Source organism: Stigmatopora nigra, chromosome 2 (assembly GCF_051989575.1).
Source record: "Stigmatopora nigra isolate UIUO_SnigA chromosome 2, RoL_Snig_1.1, whole genome shotgun sequence".
In the NCBI taxonomy this organism is placed as follows: Eukaryota; Metazoa; Chordata; class Actinopteri; order Syngnathiformes; family Syngnathidae; genus Stigmatopora; species Stigmatopora nigra.
The window spans coordinates 17,746,528-17,764,077 of NC_135509.1; the positions used below are offsets into that span (position 1 = coordinate 17,746,528).

Consider the following 17,550-nt stretch of genomic DNA (forward strand, 5'->3'; position numbering starts at 1 on the left):
AACACTTCTAATAGTCAATCAATCACACACAAATACAAACCTTTTAATAATTGTGATACCAGGCATTCATTCATTTTCAAAACCACTTTTACTCACAAGTCTTGCAGGGGGTGCTGGAGTCATCTGACTTCGAGTACCAGGCAGAAGACACCTTGAATTGCCAATAGGCAATTGTTCAAAAAAAAAAAATTAAATGCATTTATTCAATAAGACCAAAGCATATTTTGACATCTCACTAGTAATAACTTTTATACAGTTAGTTCTACAGACATTACATAATAAAGTGAATAGAAATTGATGGATTATCCAATCCTTTGTACATATGGGTAAACTGATTGTTTTAGTTTCCAAAGAATATTGTTAGCAGGGTCCAGGGGGCATGAATGCGTGCGTGTGTTTGTGAGGTGAGGTGCGGGTAGAGGGGGCTGTGGTTGGGGGACGTTCATACTTTCATGGGCACGTGTGTGCGTATGTGTGTCAGGGATGTTGGGTGCTGACAAGGACCTTCTGTCATGACAATCAGTTGAATGATAATGGGGCAGAGAGAACAGCGAGGGGGCAGAAAAATATGGAAATAACTGAAAACTCCTACTGAGAGCTTTTGAGGATATTCGAAAAACCAGTCAAAGCAAGGTAAATACAAAGCTGGACATGAGTATTTGAGCATGGAGTTAAATAGACTGAAGCAAATTTGGGAATATCAGTAACGGATATACACAGGTGGATTTCTCCAACATGGACTAATGTCAGGAATTGGCACACATATATATTGTATATAGGCATTCCTCATCCTTGAGCTCAAACATCTGGTTTCTTGTTGTAACCAGTTGTGGCAGTGGACTTTGTCACCATGCAGGAGTCTCCAGGTGCCATGGGTGTAGATGGGAGTTACACCAGCAATGTTCCAGCTTTTCTCACCAAACTCTGGACTCTTGTGGAGGACCCAGACACCAACCACTTAATCTGTTGGAGTGCTGTGAGTAACCAAAAATTTCTACTGGACATTTGTAAACGAAATGTAATGTGCGGTATTTTTTAGATGTATACGCTAAATATAATCTTAATTTTTATGTGACAACTAGGGGCCTCACAAATGAACAATTCCTAAACACCAGAAGAAGAAAATTAAAAACAGTCTGTCCAAGACATCACTGTATGTTTTTTTTAAAACTATGAGGCATATTGTTTACCGCCTTACCACCAAAACAATAATAGAACAAAGTAATCTTAGTTCAAGCACTGCTTAAAACCAACAAATGTATTAATTTCACAATGTAGGATTGATTCACATCTGTCAATGCATTTTTGCATTACAAAATAATTATTTATTTAGTATTTTGTTCAAGACAAAAATCACAAAATGCCTACAATGCTTTGAAATCATACAATGAACTACTTTTTCACTAACTGAAATAACGAAATAATGACAAGAGACATTATTGTATTGGTCTCTCTCAGACTGGGACCAGTTTCCATGTATTTGACCAGGGTCGCTTTGCCAAAGAAGTTCTACCGAAGTACTTCAAACACAATAATATGGCAAGCTTTGTCCGGCAGCTCAACATGTGTGAGTCATCATTGCTTTTTTCATCATTTTCTCTCATCTTTTTCTCCCTAATGCATTCATATTTTTACTTTGGCTGTGTGTCCAGATGGCTTTCGTAAAGTCGTAAATATTGAGCAAAGTGGCCTGGTCAAACCCGAAAGAGACGATACAGAGTTCCAACATTTGTACTTCCTCCAGGGGCATGAACACATGCTGGAACACATCAAGAGAAAGGTATTTTATTGATGTATATAGGCCACAGAAAAAAAAATTGGAATAGTTGCCCAAAGTAAACTCTGTGTCACACACAGTATGACCATGTGCGCAGGTATCAATAGTGAAGAGCGAAGAGACCAAAGTTCGTCAGGAGGACCTCAGTAAACTATTATATGAGGTTCAATTACTAAGAACACAACAGGACAACATGGAGTGTCAGATGCAAGACATGAAGCAGTAAGTAGACCCCCTATGCGTTCCTTTCATCATCATGGAGCACATCTCGTTGACTAAGCCAGAAAATATAACATATTCATGAACCATTAAAAGTTAAATCATTATTTTGATTAATATTGTCAGACTGGGGACCATTTCAAACAAGATTGAAATAAAAAAATGAATAATTTTACTTTAAACGAAACAAAAAAATTAGCAAATGTATGCACCTGTGAATATAATAGAACACGTCAACCAGTTGTACATTTTTTTCTCTCTGGAGGCTATTGTTCAGTTGCTACTGTGTCTTTTGTGTGCTGCTACTTCATTGTACCATTGTTTGTTAATGAGAGCAGAGAATGTTCACCTGCTCACCTGACTCTCATGCACACGCATGCGCATACAGTACACGATTACAGAGCAGATTTTTGTTAATACATCAAAAAGTGTTTAGAACAACAATGACTAGAATTTATCCATATTAAACTATTTATAGTAATTTTAAGATTGGCCTACACGCAAAAAAACACAACAATCAATATGTCCAAATTTCCTCAAACACCTTATTTCTAGAGGTGCACATTCACAATTGTCTACCTAATCATTTCTTTAAAAGTCTGATCTATGAATTGTAATATTTTCTAATTCCATATTAATGCGAAAACAAAAAAATACACATTTAATAATCACACTACCTTGTTTTATTTGTAAAACAGTAATAATTTCCTGTGAAATAGGATACCTTTTAACTACATGTAATACTGTTCAAGTAAAACTTTTTAAGCCCCTAAATTACTATAGCTCCCTTTATTCTAGCATGTTTTATCTTCTAAAAACAAAAATTAGTGCAAGAAATTGAACTGCAAACATGCTTTAAACTTCACCAAAAAATAAAGTGCAATAATATTTAGCTTCACCAAAAGAAAATTACAGTGTAAATTGCTGAAATATAGTTTTTCTGAAGAACTAAAAAATGATATCAGAAAAAATAATCTTACATTGGAATGCTTTTCAGTGCTACAATAATTTGAATTGCCTACATTTGGTTTCTATAATACTTGTGCAATTGTTACCTGTGTATGAAAGTGTGTACAGCGTTCCCTCGCTACTTCGCGATTCAGCTATCGCGGACTCAGAGCTTCGCGGATTTTTTTTCAGGAAAAAATAAAATAAAAAATTTAAAGATATTAAGTTAAAATTATAAATTACATCAATTTACAAGAGGTGGAAACAAAATATTGAATAAGAATTACAAAATATTGAATAAGAATTAGTAATTGCATGAAAGAAATGGTCAATAACATGGTGAGAGTTCAGGAATCGCATTGATGACGTCATGGCTGTTTACAGGCGCATCTTCACTGCCCAAAAAAACAATGTTCACAACTCCCAATAACAATGTTTCTTACGTGCAAAAAAACTGCAGAAGATCCTCCACACGGACTACTATGATGTCTTTGCTTAGTGGTGCTTTTGTGTATGTGTTAGACATTTCTTTAAGCATTTTTGAAGGGGCACCCCTACTTCGTGGAAATGCACTTATTGCGGGGGGTCCCGGTCCCCATTAACCGCGATAAGCGAGGGAACACTGTACTATGTATCTACTGTATGTTATTCATGCAACACCTAATTACTTATAAAACGTACATCCAAAAGCTTAGTCAGAAATTTCTCTACAAGAACCTTCCTTTTACAGAAAAACCTAATGCAATAGTTTAAATTATTATATACTACTGGTTTATGTTAAAGAAAGTTCTCTTTAAAAAAAGGTGTACGACTAACAATAACCACCTTCTTTGTTGAAGTGCAGATTCTTTGACAAAAACATATCACACGTTGTGGTAGGAAAATAATATATAAAATATAAATAATACTATGCTTAGATCAAACTACAATAAATCAATAAACCACCGATGATGTTCCTGGTTAGAACCTCTCCCAGCTAAATGCAATGAGTTGCTAGGGTACACCCTAAATATCTTGTCCAGTCAATTGCAGTACAGCAAATTAGATTTTTCAAATGTACATAAACTCTACTAGTATTATACTATAGAACATTTTACAAGCATACTGTATTGATCTGTCCAGAGTTGCATATATATGTGATTGCTTTTTAAACAACCACAGAGCTGCCAATATATTTTTAAGGATCGGTCGATCATTGATCTCCGAAATTTATGAAACTGATTATTTTTAGATATTCCATAATACTGTTTTAGATGCATTAAAACAAGTACTTTGCAGTATTTTAAGATGGGTTGGTATTCGACACCCACCCAATAAGTAATACTGTAAAAATTACATAAATTTGGAACATACCGAAAATTACTGCAAAGCAATTTTGGCATTAAAATAAATCGTTTTGGAGCTATATTGTAATATCGGCTGAGTTGTTACCATAATCCTTATAACCCTTCAGAAGTCATGGATCCAGCCTTCTCAGTTGCGTTTGCATCTTCTCTCTGAGGACACAATTTTCATGATATCATGAAGCTTGTAATGTTATGACACCCATAGCATAGCTCTATTTTATATATACATATATCGTGATCTTATCTTTTTACTGGACTGTTTGCAGGCAGAATGAGGTTCTGTGGAGAGAGGTGGTCTCACTGAGACAGAACCATTCACAGCAACAGAAGGTCATGAACAAGGTCAGTGTATAAGGAAAATAAGACAATCGATTGAATTGATGTTGATTATTGAAAGGAGTAAGATTGATCGTATTTTATATTGATGGACTATTTCATCACAATATTAGCCATCGAGTAGACAAGTACATATGGAAAAACAACAAATTTAAGCGTATTCTACTTTGTGTTGTTTTTTTTTTTATGGCTGTAAAATTTCAATTGCTTCAAGGTGTCTGGACACAAACTAATTCTCACCAAATCAATTATTTTGGAGATCTGTCGTGTTTTTCAATTTTTTTGTCATCACCGTTCAGATATTTACTTTGTTAAACATAAACCTAAATATGATCAGGTAAATGCCATATACTACTTGTTACTAACAATAATGCAGTGAATATTTCGGTGCAATATTAACACAACCTATAGTTATTTCCTTCTCATTTCAGTCAATATATAGAAATGCAATTTTGTCAAGGTTTCCTTCCCTCTCTCTGACAATATTTAATCTACTGATTCACTTCCTCCTCACGTGGGTCAAGGGTGTGCAATAGCCTATTCATTCATTCATTCGTTCATCTTCCATAACGCGCATCTTTGAAAGGTTTGCCACGAGGTGGCTGTGCAGTAGCCTCTAGCAGCAATTAACAAGCAGAAGGCGGGGTACACCTTATCCCTATTGCCAACCAATCATAGTTCCCTCCCCTGTTTAGCTTTATTGCATTTCATTATTTTGGTCTTTTTTCATTTACCTCTGTATAATATCCCAACTCATATTAACTCTCATGGCATTTGAATTCTGACTCAAATTGTTAGGAAAAATGCTTCCCACAACCTGATCTCCATAGAAAAGTTAATGTCTAAATGTAGTTCTTACTTAACCTCTTCAGTAAATATACTGTATGAAACTTAAATATCTCTGGAGTGTGTGAACAGTGTGTATACTGTATATGAGAACTCCTCTGAGCAATAGAGGCTAAAAGCTTAGAGAGGCTTGCTGATTCATGCTTTACTTTTTTTTCTCTTTGCCAGCTAATTCAGTTTCTGTTCAGCCAGATGCAGTCCAAAACACCCGGCACTGTAAGCTTGAAGAGAAAGCTGTGAGTATGGACACACACACACACACACACACACACACACACACACACACACACACACACACACACACACACACACACACACACACACACACACACACACACACACACACACACACACACACACACAAACACACACAAATTCGCGGGGTACAAATCAACAAAAGTCACACAAATGAGGCCGTGTTGGGGCAGTGGGAAGGGCTGGCTCAGCTGACAAACTGAACCATCAAACTGTGTCAATGGCCACGAGTGCTGAATCAGTCCGGCATCCACACACAGAGATGGGAGGCAGAACAGAGTGCATGACCTTGCTATAGCCAATGTATGGAAAAATGCTGGTTCAGCCTTGCCACAGCAGTGGGAAAGGCACGTTCTCACACAAAGGTGCCAAGAGAACAAGCATTTCAGGGTCAGCATGCTACCTGGCAAAGTTGCAATGACACATTGCCACGGTTTGAGTTGATTTGGGAGATCTTTGTTATATCAGATGAGTACATACATTATTACTGTGTGAAATTTTCTAGTTATTTCTGTGATAGCAAGGCGTATATCTCTGTTGGTTTTCATTTAAAAAATAGTAACTAAAGGGAAATAATTGAATGTTTCACCTCTGTTTCCTAAATTAATGACGGAGTTTATAAACTTTATTGATAATATAACTTTAGTCATATCTACTGTCTTCTAATAGTCAAAGCAAACAGACATAAGAACCTTTAAGTGTCTGCCTAGTTGGATATTTGCAACATCTGTTTCATCCAGCCGTCCTTTCTAGTATGGGTGCCGGGGGACTTTGGGCAAAAGCCAAACTACACCCTAGACCAGGGGTGGCCAAATTACGGCCTGTGGGCCACATCCGGCCCGCGATGTCTTTTAATCCGGCCCGCCGACATTGTCCAAATAATGTATTTTTTCCCCCAAGATGGCGCCGTCACGTGGAAGCCAGTGGCATTAGCTCTGTCCACTCTTATTGTTTTTTCTTGTTTTACAGCCCCTCTATCTTTTTTAAATGGCATTTTAATATTTCTTAATACATTCCTTTTTACTTAACTTTGTACTTTATACTTTTTAGTTTAACGATGAGTGATGAGTATGTCAATACTTTAGTCCTTTTTTTCTGTTTATGTTTCATATGTACTGTTAACGGATGCAGTTTTTTATATGTATCGTATCTTGTGCTGACCCGACCCATCTGTCAGATTTTTAAAGTCAATGTGGCCCCCGGGCCGAAAAGTTTGCCCACCCCTGCCCTAGACTGCTTGGAATGAGATGTTTAATATACCTTATTAAAAACTCATTATCTCTTCAGGCCTCTGATGTTGGATGATGGGTCTATTAGCCCCCCAGCCTCCAAGTTCATTCATAATAACCCAATGGAGCCAATCCATGAGCCCTTCTACATCCAATCGGTGAGAGAATATGTACTTTTTTTGTTACATAATTTTCATGATTTAGATTTTTTTCTTCCAAAAAGTAACTATGCTGATATGAACAATAAATTACATCGGAAGATAGTGTGCCACCGAGACAAAGGTAAACTGTGTATATACTTTAACAGCCTTGCTACCCTTGTGAGGATGTTAATGTATGTATATGAATACATCAACATGCACAATACAACATTTTTCATGTCAAATTTCCTTGTGCTGAGTTCACATTCAAACGTTAATGCAGGCATTTATCAGTACAAAGTATTTATTATATGATATACCCATTAAAGAGCAGCAGCAACCCCTTGTTCTATGGCAAATATTTGTGTACATAAACCCATAAAATGGCTCCAATTCCTAATGCTGCAGTTGTTATTATATTTGATATCAACACTAGATGGAAGCACTGCTTTGAGAAAGAAACATTCATGTGTTGGTATGTGTTAACACAAACTAAAAACACCGTCACTATCTCGGATCCCTTTTCAAGGTTTCAGCTTGTTAAAGCCTTTGGCATTTTTTTGTGATTGGGGATTTTTTTTACTGCAAACAAACTTGGCTTGACTGCTTTTCTTTGTCAGCCATCTAGTGATACTGCTTCATGTTCTACTACTGGACTAACAAGTGGACCAATCATATCAGATGTAACAGATATGTCCCAAGCCAACATGTCTCTACAGATGCAGTCAGATGAAACCAGGTGAATTAGTTTAATGAAGAATGAAGCAAATATTGAATTACAGTAGTAAATTGGTCAACATTAATTTCTGTCACATTACAGCACCCTCGCCCCACTTTTGTCTTTAGTCAACATCACTTTTTTTAAGGCTTAGATAAACATTGTGCATCTAAAACTCTTATTTGACCACAATAATGTTGTTATTCTATTATTTGAATTTTGAAAAGCATCTCACTTGGGTGTCAGAAGAGATTACGAAATTGGGCCAATTAATCAAAATGGATGTGCCCATTTCACAGCATAAATCACACTCATGGTCCTATTTTTCTAAGTGAATGATTATAAGGCCCTAAAATTAACAAAACCTATTTAAAATACTTTTTGGGCCATTTTGGCCACAATGAACTTTGTTTAGATTTGAATTACAAATGCAAACAGGGCTTCTTGACTTTAATTTTTCTAGTAGTTTCGATGTTACTTTACAACCATCAGATTTTCTTTTGGAGCACTAACTCCATATCGTATCAAATCTACACAAAGACGGACAGAAATGTGACAGATGTAAAGGAGTCTGCAGGAGAATTTGTTTGTGTTTGTTTATTCGGTGTGATTTCACTACTACAATCAGATGTGGCAATATTGTAGAAATACATGAAAATGCTCACACACTAGTTGAATGAAAATTTGCATGATTTTTTTTTTAACCCATAGAGAAAAGTGTCTGATGCTGATCAAAGAAGAGCCTGTGAGCCCAGGAGTTAGAGGAGTGAAAGGAAGCAGTGTTGTTGGTGGAGTAGACACACTAGCATTGACCTCCTCCTGTGAGGTCTGCCCCTCAGAACCTCCCGTCCTTCCTGTTGCAATGGTGCAGTCTGTTTTGGAGGGGAGAGTTCCAACTTCATCTATGACAGACAGGAAGACTAAGAGAGCTGCTATAGAAAGGTAGCGCTTAGATGTAGTATACATGATTATGTGCACACCGCGTCACTGAGGGCATTTGTGTTTGTAGAGTGGATTGTGCTACTGATCCAGTGGAAAATATGGATATGAGCCTCGAGGAGTTGCAGCAGCTCATACTGAGGAGTCATCCGCAAAGTAATATGGATCCAGGGACCAGTACAGTTATTGATGTAAGCTTACACACACAAATTGCATGCATACACGATATAATGCAGGGTGCTCAATCTTCAGGCAATCTCTCACACATCTCAGGCCACTTTGACACCCTATGCCATGCAAAAAATAAAAATCAAATAAAAATAAAAAAAGTTTTTTAATGTGAAAAAAATACATATATATATATATATATATATATATATATATATATATATATATATATATATATATATATATATATATATATATATATATATATATATATATATATATATATATATATATATATATATGTATATATATATATATATATATATATATATATATATATATATATATATATATATATATATATATATATATATATATATATATATATATATATATATATATATATATATATATATATACATATATATATACATATACATATACATATATACATATATATATATATATATATATATATATATATCTATATCTATATATATATATATAGATATAGATATATATATATCTATATATATATATCTATATATATATATATATATATATATATATATATATATATATATATATATATATAGATATATATATATAGATATAGATATATATATATATATATATATATATATATATATATATATATATATATATATATATATATATATATATATATATATATATATATATATATAGATATAGATATATATATATATATAGATATAGATATAGATATATAGATATATATATATATATATTTATATATATATATATATATATATATATATATATATATATATATATATATATATATATATATATATATATATATATATATATATATATATATATATATATATATATATATATATATATATATATATATATATATATATATATATATATATATATATATATATATATATATATATATATATATATATATATATATATATATATATATATATATATATATATATATATATATATATATATATATATATATATATATATATATATATATATATATATATATATATATATATATATATATATATATATATATATATATAATTTTCCGAATGCTTTATCTGCACGGGGGTGCTGTAGCCAATCCCCGCTGTATTATATAAAATTTGAAATACACCGCTGGAAAACTCCCTGAGCGAACTCTGACAGTGAGAGCGCCACTGCTATCCACTGAGTCATTCAATGTGCAATGACACTTCATTCTAGTCCAGCAAAAAGTATCATTCTTACACGACAAGAGGAAGGGAATTTGGAAAGGATGCATATAACTTTTCAATTCATTGTATGTACACTGCATTTTCTTAAAAGGCAGAGGTTTCTTGAACTCTTATGGCTATTTGTAATTGAAATAATACAATTAAATAAAATGTTGAATTCTTCAAAGTCAACAAATAAAATGTATAGATCTTAAGACATAATCAAATGGAGAATGAGAACATGAGCACCCAGCTTGTCACAAGACCAAACTGTCCACCTCACCAACATACAACAGGCAGTATTTCTTCTGTCATTTCCTGCCTTAAAAGCAAAACACTCATTTGTGATCTTTATGCTGCAGCCCTTCAGCGTTAACCTCCCTCTGAGTGAATGGAGCTTTAATGAGATGGAGTCGAACCTCAAATCAGTAAGTTGCTGATTGTCCATTTTACCAGTCTTTACTAGAATAAAATTCTGCCCTATCAGGTGTCTAATGTCTGTTTCAGGGAATATCCAAGTCAGCGTTTCCATGTCTGATTGAACATTGATATTGCCCGCATTGTGGTGCATATGTCTGTTACTTCACAGTATGTGTTCCAAAACCATGAACCTGAGGCTTTTCCAGCATCTGCTTGTGAAAAACAGTGATCTCTGTGCAGTGAGTTATCCTTTTTCAAATGGAAGGTAATAATGCAACTATGTTATTTACTAAAACAATAGTTTTTTTTCTTCAAATATAATTCAAAGATTAAACCCTATAAAAAAACATAATGGCATTTCTTTAAAACAATTGTCAAAATTAATAAACAACATAATTACTGATGCTTACTCATTTAAAGTACTTTCAGCAAGTAAAATTGTGTATCTCCTTTAATTTAAAGCTATACATTGCTACTTGTTCGAACACATACAGAATGAAAATAATGACAGATGGCAGGATTGTTATGAGTGGGAAAGCTGTTTAAATTTGTTCATGTTGTGTTTACATGAACTACCGTATTTTCACGACTATAAGGCGCACTGCATTATAAGGCGCACTCTCAATGAATGACATTTTTTTTCCAAATATAAGGCGCACTATATTATAAGGCGCACTGTATTATAAGGCGCACTGTATTATAAAGCGTACTGTATTATAAGGCGCACTGTATTATAAGGCGCACTGTCTATTTTGGAGAAAAGTTAAGACTTTAAAGTGCGCCTTATAGTCGTGAAAATACGGTAATTGCTATTGACTTCCAGTAATGAAGCACTCACTACACAATCGCCTCTAGAGCCAGCCGTTGTTGATGTTTTTGGGTTTTTTTGTATAAAATCTTGCAGTGGGGGACGAGCTATATGATGGAAGATTTTGTAAACTAAGATGGCATCTGCATATTTAACAGTATTGTTTCAGTTCAGGCGTTTGTGTATTTTTAATATCCGACAGTGGTGGTTTTTCGTTTTTGGTTTTCTGTTTTTTCCATATATAAGGCGCACTGAATTATAAGGCGCATTGTCTATTTTGGAGAAAATTTAAGACTTTTAAGTGTGCCTTATAGTCGTGAAAATACTGTACTTTAAATATGTATTTCTATTTTATTCACTTAGTAACAAATATTTTCAATATGATTGATCGCCTTGCTTTGTGTAACCCAACTGAAAATATTTTCTCTTCAGGCTGCAGACACTGCATGAATTTGATACTTCTGGCCAGCCAGGGAATTTATTTTATTTGCCTACTTTGCATAGTATACAACAAAATGAGGAAAATTATCATATTTGTATCAGTTATGTCATCTTTTTTTTTCTTCAGTGGATTGATTTTTAGCATAGTAAGATTCTATTATCAGCTAGGTGCCCAAAATGCATGCTAGCCTCAAGCACTTTAGTCTTTCTGTGAGAGGGAATTACTACTTATGGAAGTGACTTATTCCTTCTAAAATCGACTTATTACAGCTGTACACACGGAAGCATTTTTACTAAATATTAATCATTGTGATTATCTGAGTGTGTAAATTGCGTGTGACAGCGTCAATTCAGTTTTTACTGTAAGATTTTTGGATCTTAAAATATCAAAAACAAACTAATTTTTGTGTGAAACATAACAAGGCAAATTGTCATCACTAAGTAGGTAGATTCTACAATGAACATATGGAATCAAGCCACTCTAAAAACCCATTCAGACACAATTTCACATAGTAGTACCAAATATCCCAACCCAATCCACGTAATGTACATATATTGGCCTGAAAAGTAGCTAGAATTAGTTTGTCTATATACATGTGTGGTTTGAAGAACATAAACTGATAGACTTTTTTTGCAATTTGATGGAACCAACAAAACTAATGCATTTTTTGCACAAACTACAAACAGTTATTATGAAGAATTTTGTTGATTATTATTAAAGCATTCTACACATGTTTGTTTACAGTAAATTTGGACCATTGTGAGAATAAGCATCCATAACAGACATTTAGACATTGCCTTTCCTCGCTTCCAAAATCCTTCTGTGCTTTCATATGGGTTTAGTGATCTTTAGCATTTCATGATTTATACAAATATGAATTAAAAAATAAGTATTCTTTGCTCTGGAAGAAAAAAATCCTAAACTACACTCATTTGTAAACTAGTTTTGCTTAAAATATCAACATTGCATGGCATAGTTATTTTATATTTTTACTTACAGAGGTAGTATACAAGAATTATGTGAATTGTGCAATATACTGTACAGAATGCAATATGTGGATGACCATAGGAATGTAGGAAGGGGCAAATGTGAGTGGTGGAGTGGAGCAGACCAAAGTAAGATGCACAGCAGAAGGAGAATTTGCTTGTCCAAAAACACTCAAAGTAGAAGCAATATGGCTGAGCTGAGATTTATTTTCATTTTATTTTATTTCTCATACTTGTGTGAATGAAAATTAGGGGGCACCTTAAAAATGCTCTTAATTAAACCTTCACACTTTTGATATTATATGCTTTAAAACTAATTTCATTCATTTCAATTTCAACCTATTGGAATTAAAATGACATCAGATTTTTTGGGGGAAAAAAATAAAACAACTTTGTGGCTTCTGCTTTGAGAAGACTATTGTTCTAGCTTTTGAGGCGGTACCCTCGTTCCCTGTGCATGTTAGCTTTGGTGAATGACATGTGGAATTGCACTAAAAAAAGTTTTTTTGAAAGTGTACAGTACTTTTAAGACAGCATTTATTTTCTTGTTCTGATCAACAGTGGGTTTTTTTTTCCAGGGGTGGCTTTATATGCATAAGTTGTTGTTGTGTTCTTTATTTAGCCTATTTTTATTCTTAACCATTTGCACTGGAGATGAATGAATGTGTGTTAAGTTGGATGCTGCTTGTATGAGTATTGTTAACAAAACAGGTCAAAATATTACTGCTGTAAAAGACTGATGGTATCCCCCAAAAAAGCATTGTTACGCTATGAAAAAAACCCATTGAAGGAATGATTTCTCACAATTGGCCTTTTAATTACTCTCCCAAGATATATTATAACAACCATTAAATTCATATTAGTGCTACAATGCTTTTGAAAGGGGACCTCATCATCATTATGATCATCAGCTAGAAATGAATGTGTTAAATGACTTTCATGAAAAGACTAAAGTGCAATGTTACACTGGGTTTAATGAGCTGGATATGTAGTTGACATATAAAGAAAAAAATATCTAAATTATTAATAAATGAAAGAAAAGAGATGATTTTGAATGAGCCATTGGTGTCTTTTTTTAAATCTACAAATACATAGTTTATGATAAATACCAGTTTGCTTGTCGCTGATCGTTTGAGCCTTGCTGTGTAGATTTTGCATATTGTCTAAATAGCGACTGTTTGATTTTTTTCATAGTCCATCAACCTGCATGACAACTAATAAAGAACCAGATGTGAATATGAGTCATTTCTGTATCTACTCTAATTATAGCAGGCGACCATTTAAGGATGTACCTCTTTTCAGATAGGTCATCTGTAATAGACTCCAGCTCACCCCATCTTGAGAAAAAGTACTTTAGACATTACTGCAGATGGATGGATTGAAATTACACGATGAGTGAATTCAATTATGCGCATACTTAATGCTGTATACTGTACAGTCCCTGAAAACCTTTTCATGAAAAAGCCCACCCTCACAACGATCGCAGGAATGAGGGGGTCTACTCCAGATGTTTGCGGGCAGGAGGAAGAGTACCCCGTTTCAGTTTTATGAGACCAAGATCAATAATTCCAATATATATACTTAATATGGGTAAGAAAGGACAAATCCAATCTAAATGTTATATTTAAAATAATTAAGATATTAAAATGCAGTATCAAGTACAGTAACAAGAAACTATTTAAGTGAAACCAAAACCATTGACATATAGACTACACTTGATAAAACATAGATTACATCATGACCTCATAGAGGACATGTTATAATATCAAATATGTAGAAATGAGTGGCGGTCCGTGCATTTTCACGCAGCGCCTTCAACGGGTAGAAAACCCATTTCCTAGCAGCATTTAATGATTAAATACAAATACTGGAGCTTTTCAGACATTATAACCGAGCCGGGGGTGATTTTCCCGGAAAAAAACAGCGATGAACGTCAATGGCATACTGGCAAACATTTCCTTAAAATGGGGTAAAATCCACTAGGAGCATTTAGTGATTAAATACAAACACTGGAGCTTTTCAGATATCAGAACTTGGCCCACAATTGAAATGTTATTTAAGAATATATCCATATTTCACTCACCAAAAATCCTTTTTAACTGTACACAATATCCATCCTCCTTTCTTCCTTCCTTCTTTTATATCGCCATCAAAGCTAATGCTGAAAGTCGAACCTGTCCTGTCGTATTTCTGTCATAGTCCGTCTTGAAAAGGGCTTTAAATCAACACAACAACATATTTGCTTGTGCAGTTTGCTACAGATACAGTTTGGTAGCTTTGGCCCGCCTACTTTTTCACTAGCCAATCATAGTTGGTTAAAGCGATGACGTATCCCTACGCCTGCGACAAGGCATCGTGGAGTTGCCAATTCGAAATCTGATTGATTTTAGCAACCGTCTTATCGACTCTTGTTTAATGCAGCAAAGCCTGCAGAACTGATTGTGAAGGCCTTGAGGCAGATTTCTGACCCTGGCAACAAATAATGGCTGAAATGTGATTGGTTAAATACTTGAATATGAAAACACACATGGAAGCAGTGCAACCAGGGGAAAAGCAATGAAAGGAAGCTAACAGACAATTTGGAATTATTTAATAAGTATTGATGGACACAATATAATATATGATTCAGATATTTCTTAGGCCAGCAGAGAAAGTCTTAAAGGCCCTGACGGCCACTGGTAGAAATAAAGATGATACTCTTTTGAAGAATTATAGCAAACTATAACTGCCAATGAGCATCAATGCTGTACACAGGTGTGTTTTACTAAGTGAAGAGGTTGTGCTATTTGTCACACGTGCCTATTAGTGTTTCTTTTTATTTTTCCATAAATAACAGCCACTGTTCTCCAGAGATCACTTAGGCAGTTGCAGTTAAGGAGGCTTGTCTACAACAGAACATGGCGTTCTCTTATTTCTTTTTCTCCTTTTTTTTTAGACAGCATTTCTAGTTCAGGAACTTTTTTTAATTGGGTTTTTGAAGTTGGTTGTCCATGATATTTTCCTACAGCACTTTAACAAAAGCAAAAAAAATATTTTTAAATTTCTGCCTTTTGTCTAATCGGATGAACAACATGGTATCAATTTGAAATGCGTGATTTTAGAAAATACAGATTTAAATGTGGCTGTAGCAAAGATAAAAGGCATGCTGCAGAAAGATGAAACTGCATTTTTCATGAAAAAAATCTTTTTATAGACATGCAAAGCATGAGAAGATGCAAACTAGCTGGCAGAGAAATCAGTTATTGACGTCAAACTACTGAAGTGTTCTAAAGCATTGACATTTCTGTGTCCATAGCATAAATGCTGTTCTTTTATTTCACCAATACAAGGTATCTCCAATTGGTAAAAACAAAAAGAAATCACTACTGACAAGGCAGTTTTCAGTTCAATCACACCATAAAATCTGACTAATTCACTAAAAACCAGCCTAAATGCTTAATAAATGTTTTTAATGATGATGTTAGTCATGATAGCATAACAACAACTAAACTCTGATATCCTTAAAACATTTTTTTCTGGTTGTCTACAGAAAAATACAAAGTCGATGCAGTTCAATGCAATTATTGCAAGAAAAGTTATGCCGCAAAATATCAAATATTATTTCATCTAAGTGTGTTTAATAATGCCTTTCCCAATATTTTTGCTCACTTGAAAAGTTGGATGTTTCAAATACAATAGACTTTTTCTGGGTTTTTGTACACATTTTGATGAAACAATCACAAAATAAAAGGTGGAATTTTAGACTTTTGCAGTCCTCTTTATATCTGAAACCCAAATGTATTCAGTATACACAACAAATCAATGGAATTAGACTTGCTCATCCAATACTTTTGGAGGGGACTTTTTATATCCATTTATTACTTTAACTTCTATTTTTTCTTTTTAACTGCCTTAATGTGAATTTAATACATCATTTTATTTGAATTTCTATTTCTTATTTCTGTCTGACCACTTTAACTTTTTTATATTTGAATTATTTACTTTTGAAGTAACACTACTCTGACTTAAATAGAAACTACTTCACATAAATAAGATTTCCTGAAACTAGTGAACATGGGCAAAATAATTAGAACGTTGTGTACCTCAGCTACGTCGTATTGAAGCGTATGGCATTCACCTTTAAAAAAATCTGCGGTTGTTTTTCAATGTTGGTTATTTTTGAAAGTACTAATTTGAAATTTGATAAATTTGAGATACTGAGTTTTCAAAAATAATTCATAAAATAAATGAATTATAATTTGTAAAACGAAGTTTTGTAAAATAATTATAAATCACATACGAACCCCAAAAATTAATCAACCTGAAAAACGTAGTTTTCAAAAATAATTAATTAAACAAACAACACCAAAAATAATTTTATTTGAAAAATTGAGTTTTCGAAAACAATTAATTCAAAAACCAAGCCCAAAAACAAACAAAAAAATGAATAACGGAGTTTTTAAAAAGTATTAATTCAAAAAACAACCCTATATATAAATTCATTTGTTTTCAAAAGTAATTCATACACAAAACAAGCCCAAAAATAAATAAATCCGAAATACAAAGTTTTCAAAAATAATTCTTTAAAAAAAACAACACAGAACATAAATTAATTCGAAAACCGACCAGGGCTTTTAAAAATTGTACTCTCAAAGCGAATGCCATATGCTTCCGTAGTACATAGCTACGCCACTAGATCGCGCCAACGAGTGAAACCAAGCCCTTGGTGCCCCCTTACATTCTGACGTCAGCAACC

At 33.7% G+C, this 17,550-nt stretch overlaps 1 protein-coding gene across 2 annotated transcripts; it reads left to right on the forward strand.

The window, feature by feature from the left end:
• Window positions 1–496: 496 nt before the first annotated feature.
• On the forward strand, window positions 497–13,945 carry hsf4 (heat shock transcription factor 4). 2 transcript variants are annotated; one of them, XM_077710281.1, is made up of 14 exons: window positions 497–633; window positions 828–976; window positions 1,459–1,567; window positions 1,653–1,780; window positions 1,875–1,999; window positions 4,557–4,632; window positions 5,641–5,708; window positions 7,015–7,114; window positions 7,717–7,835; window positions 8,526–8,756; window positions 8,824–8,944; window positions 10,522–10,587; window positions 10,749–10,844; window positions 11,820–13,945. In XM_077710281.1, the coding sequence occupies exons 2-13, from the start codon at window positions 851–853 to the stop codon at window positions 10,806–10,808; spliced, it is 1,329 nt and encodes a 442-aa protein (XP_077566407.1). In that variant the 5' UTR covers window positions 497–633; window positions 828–850; the 3' UTR covers window positions 10,809–10,844; window positions 11,820–13,945. The 2 variants fall into 2 exon arrangements, with proteins under 2 accessions (XP_077566407.1, XP_077566408.1); XM_077710282.1 differs by having other exon boundaries at window positions 10,667–10,844; window positions 11,820–11,830.
• The last annotated feature ends 3,605 nt before the right edge of the window (window positions 13,946–17,550 follow it).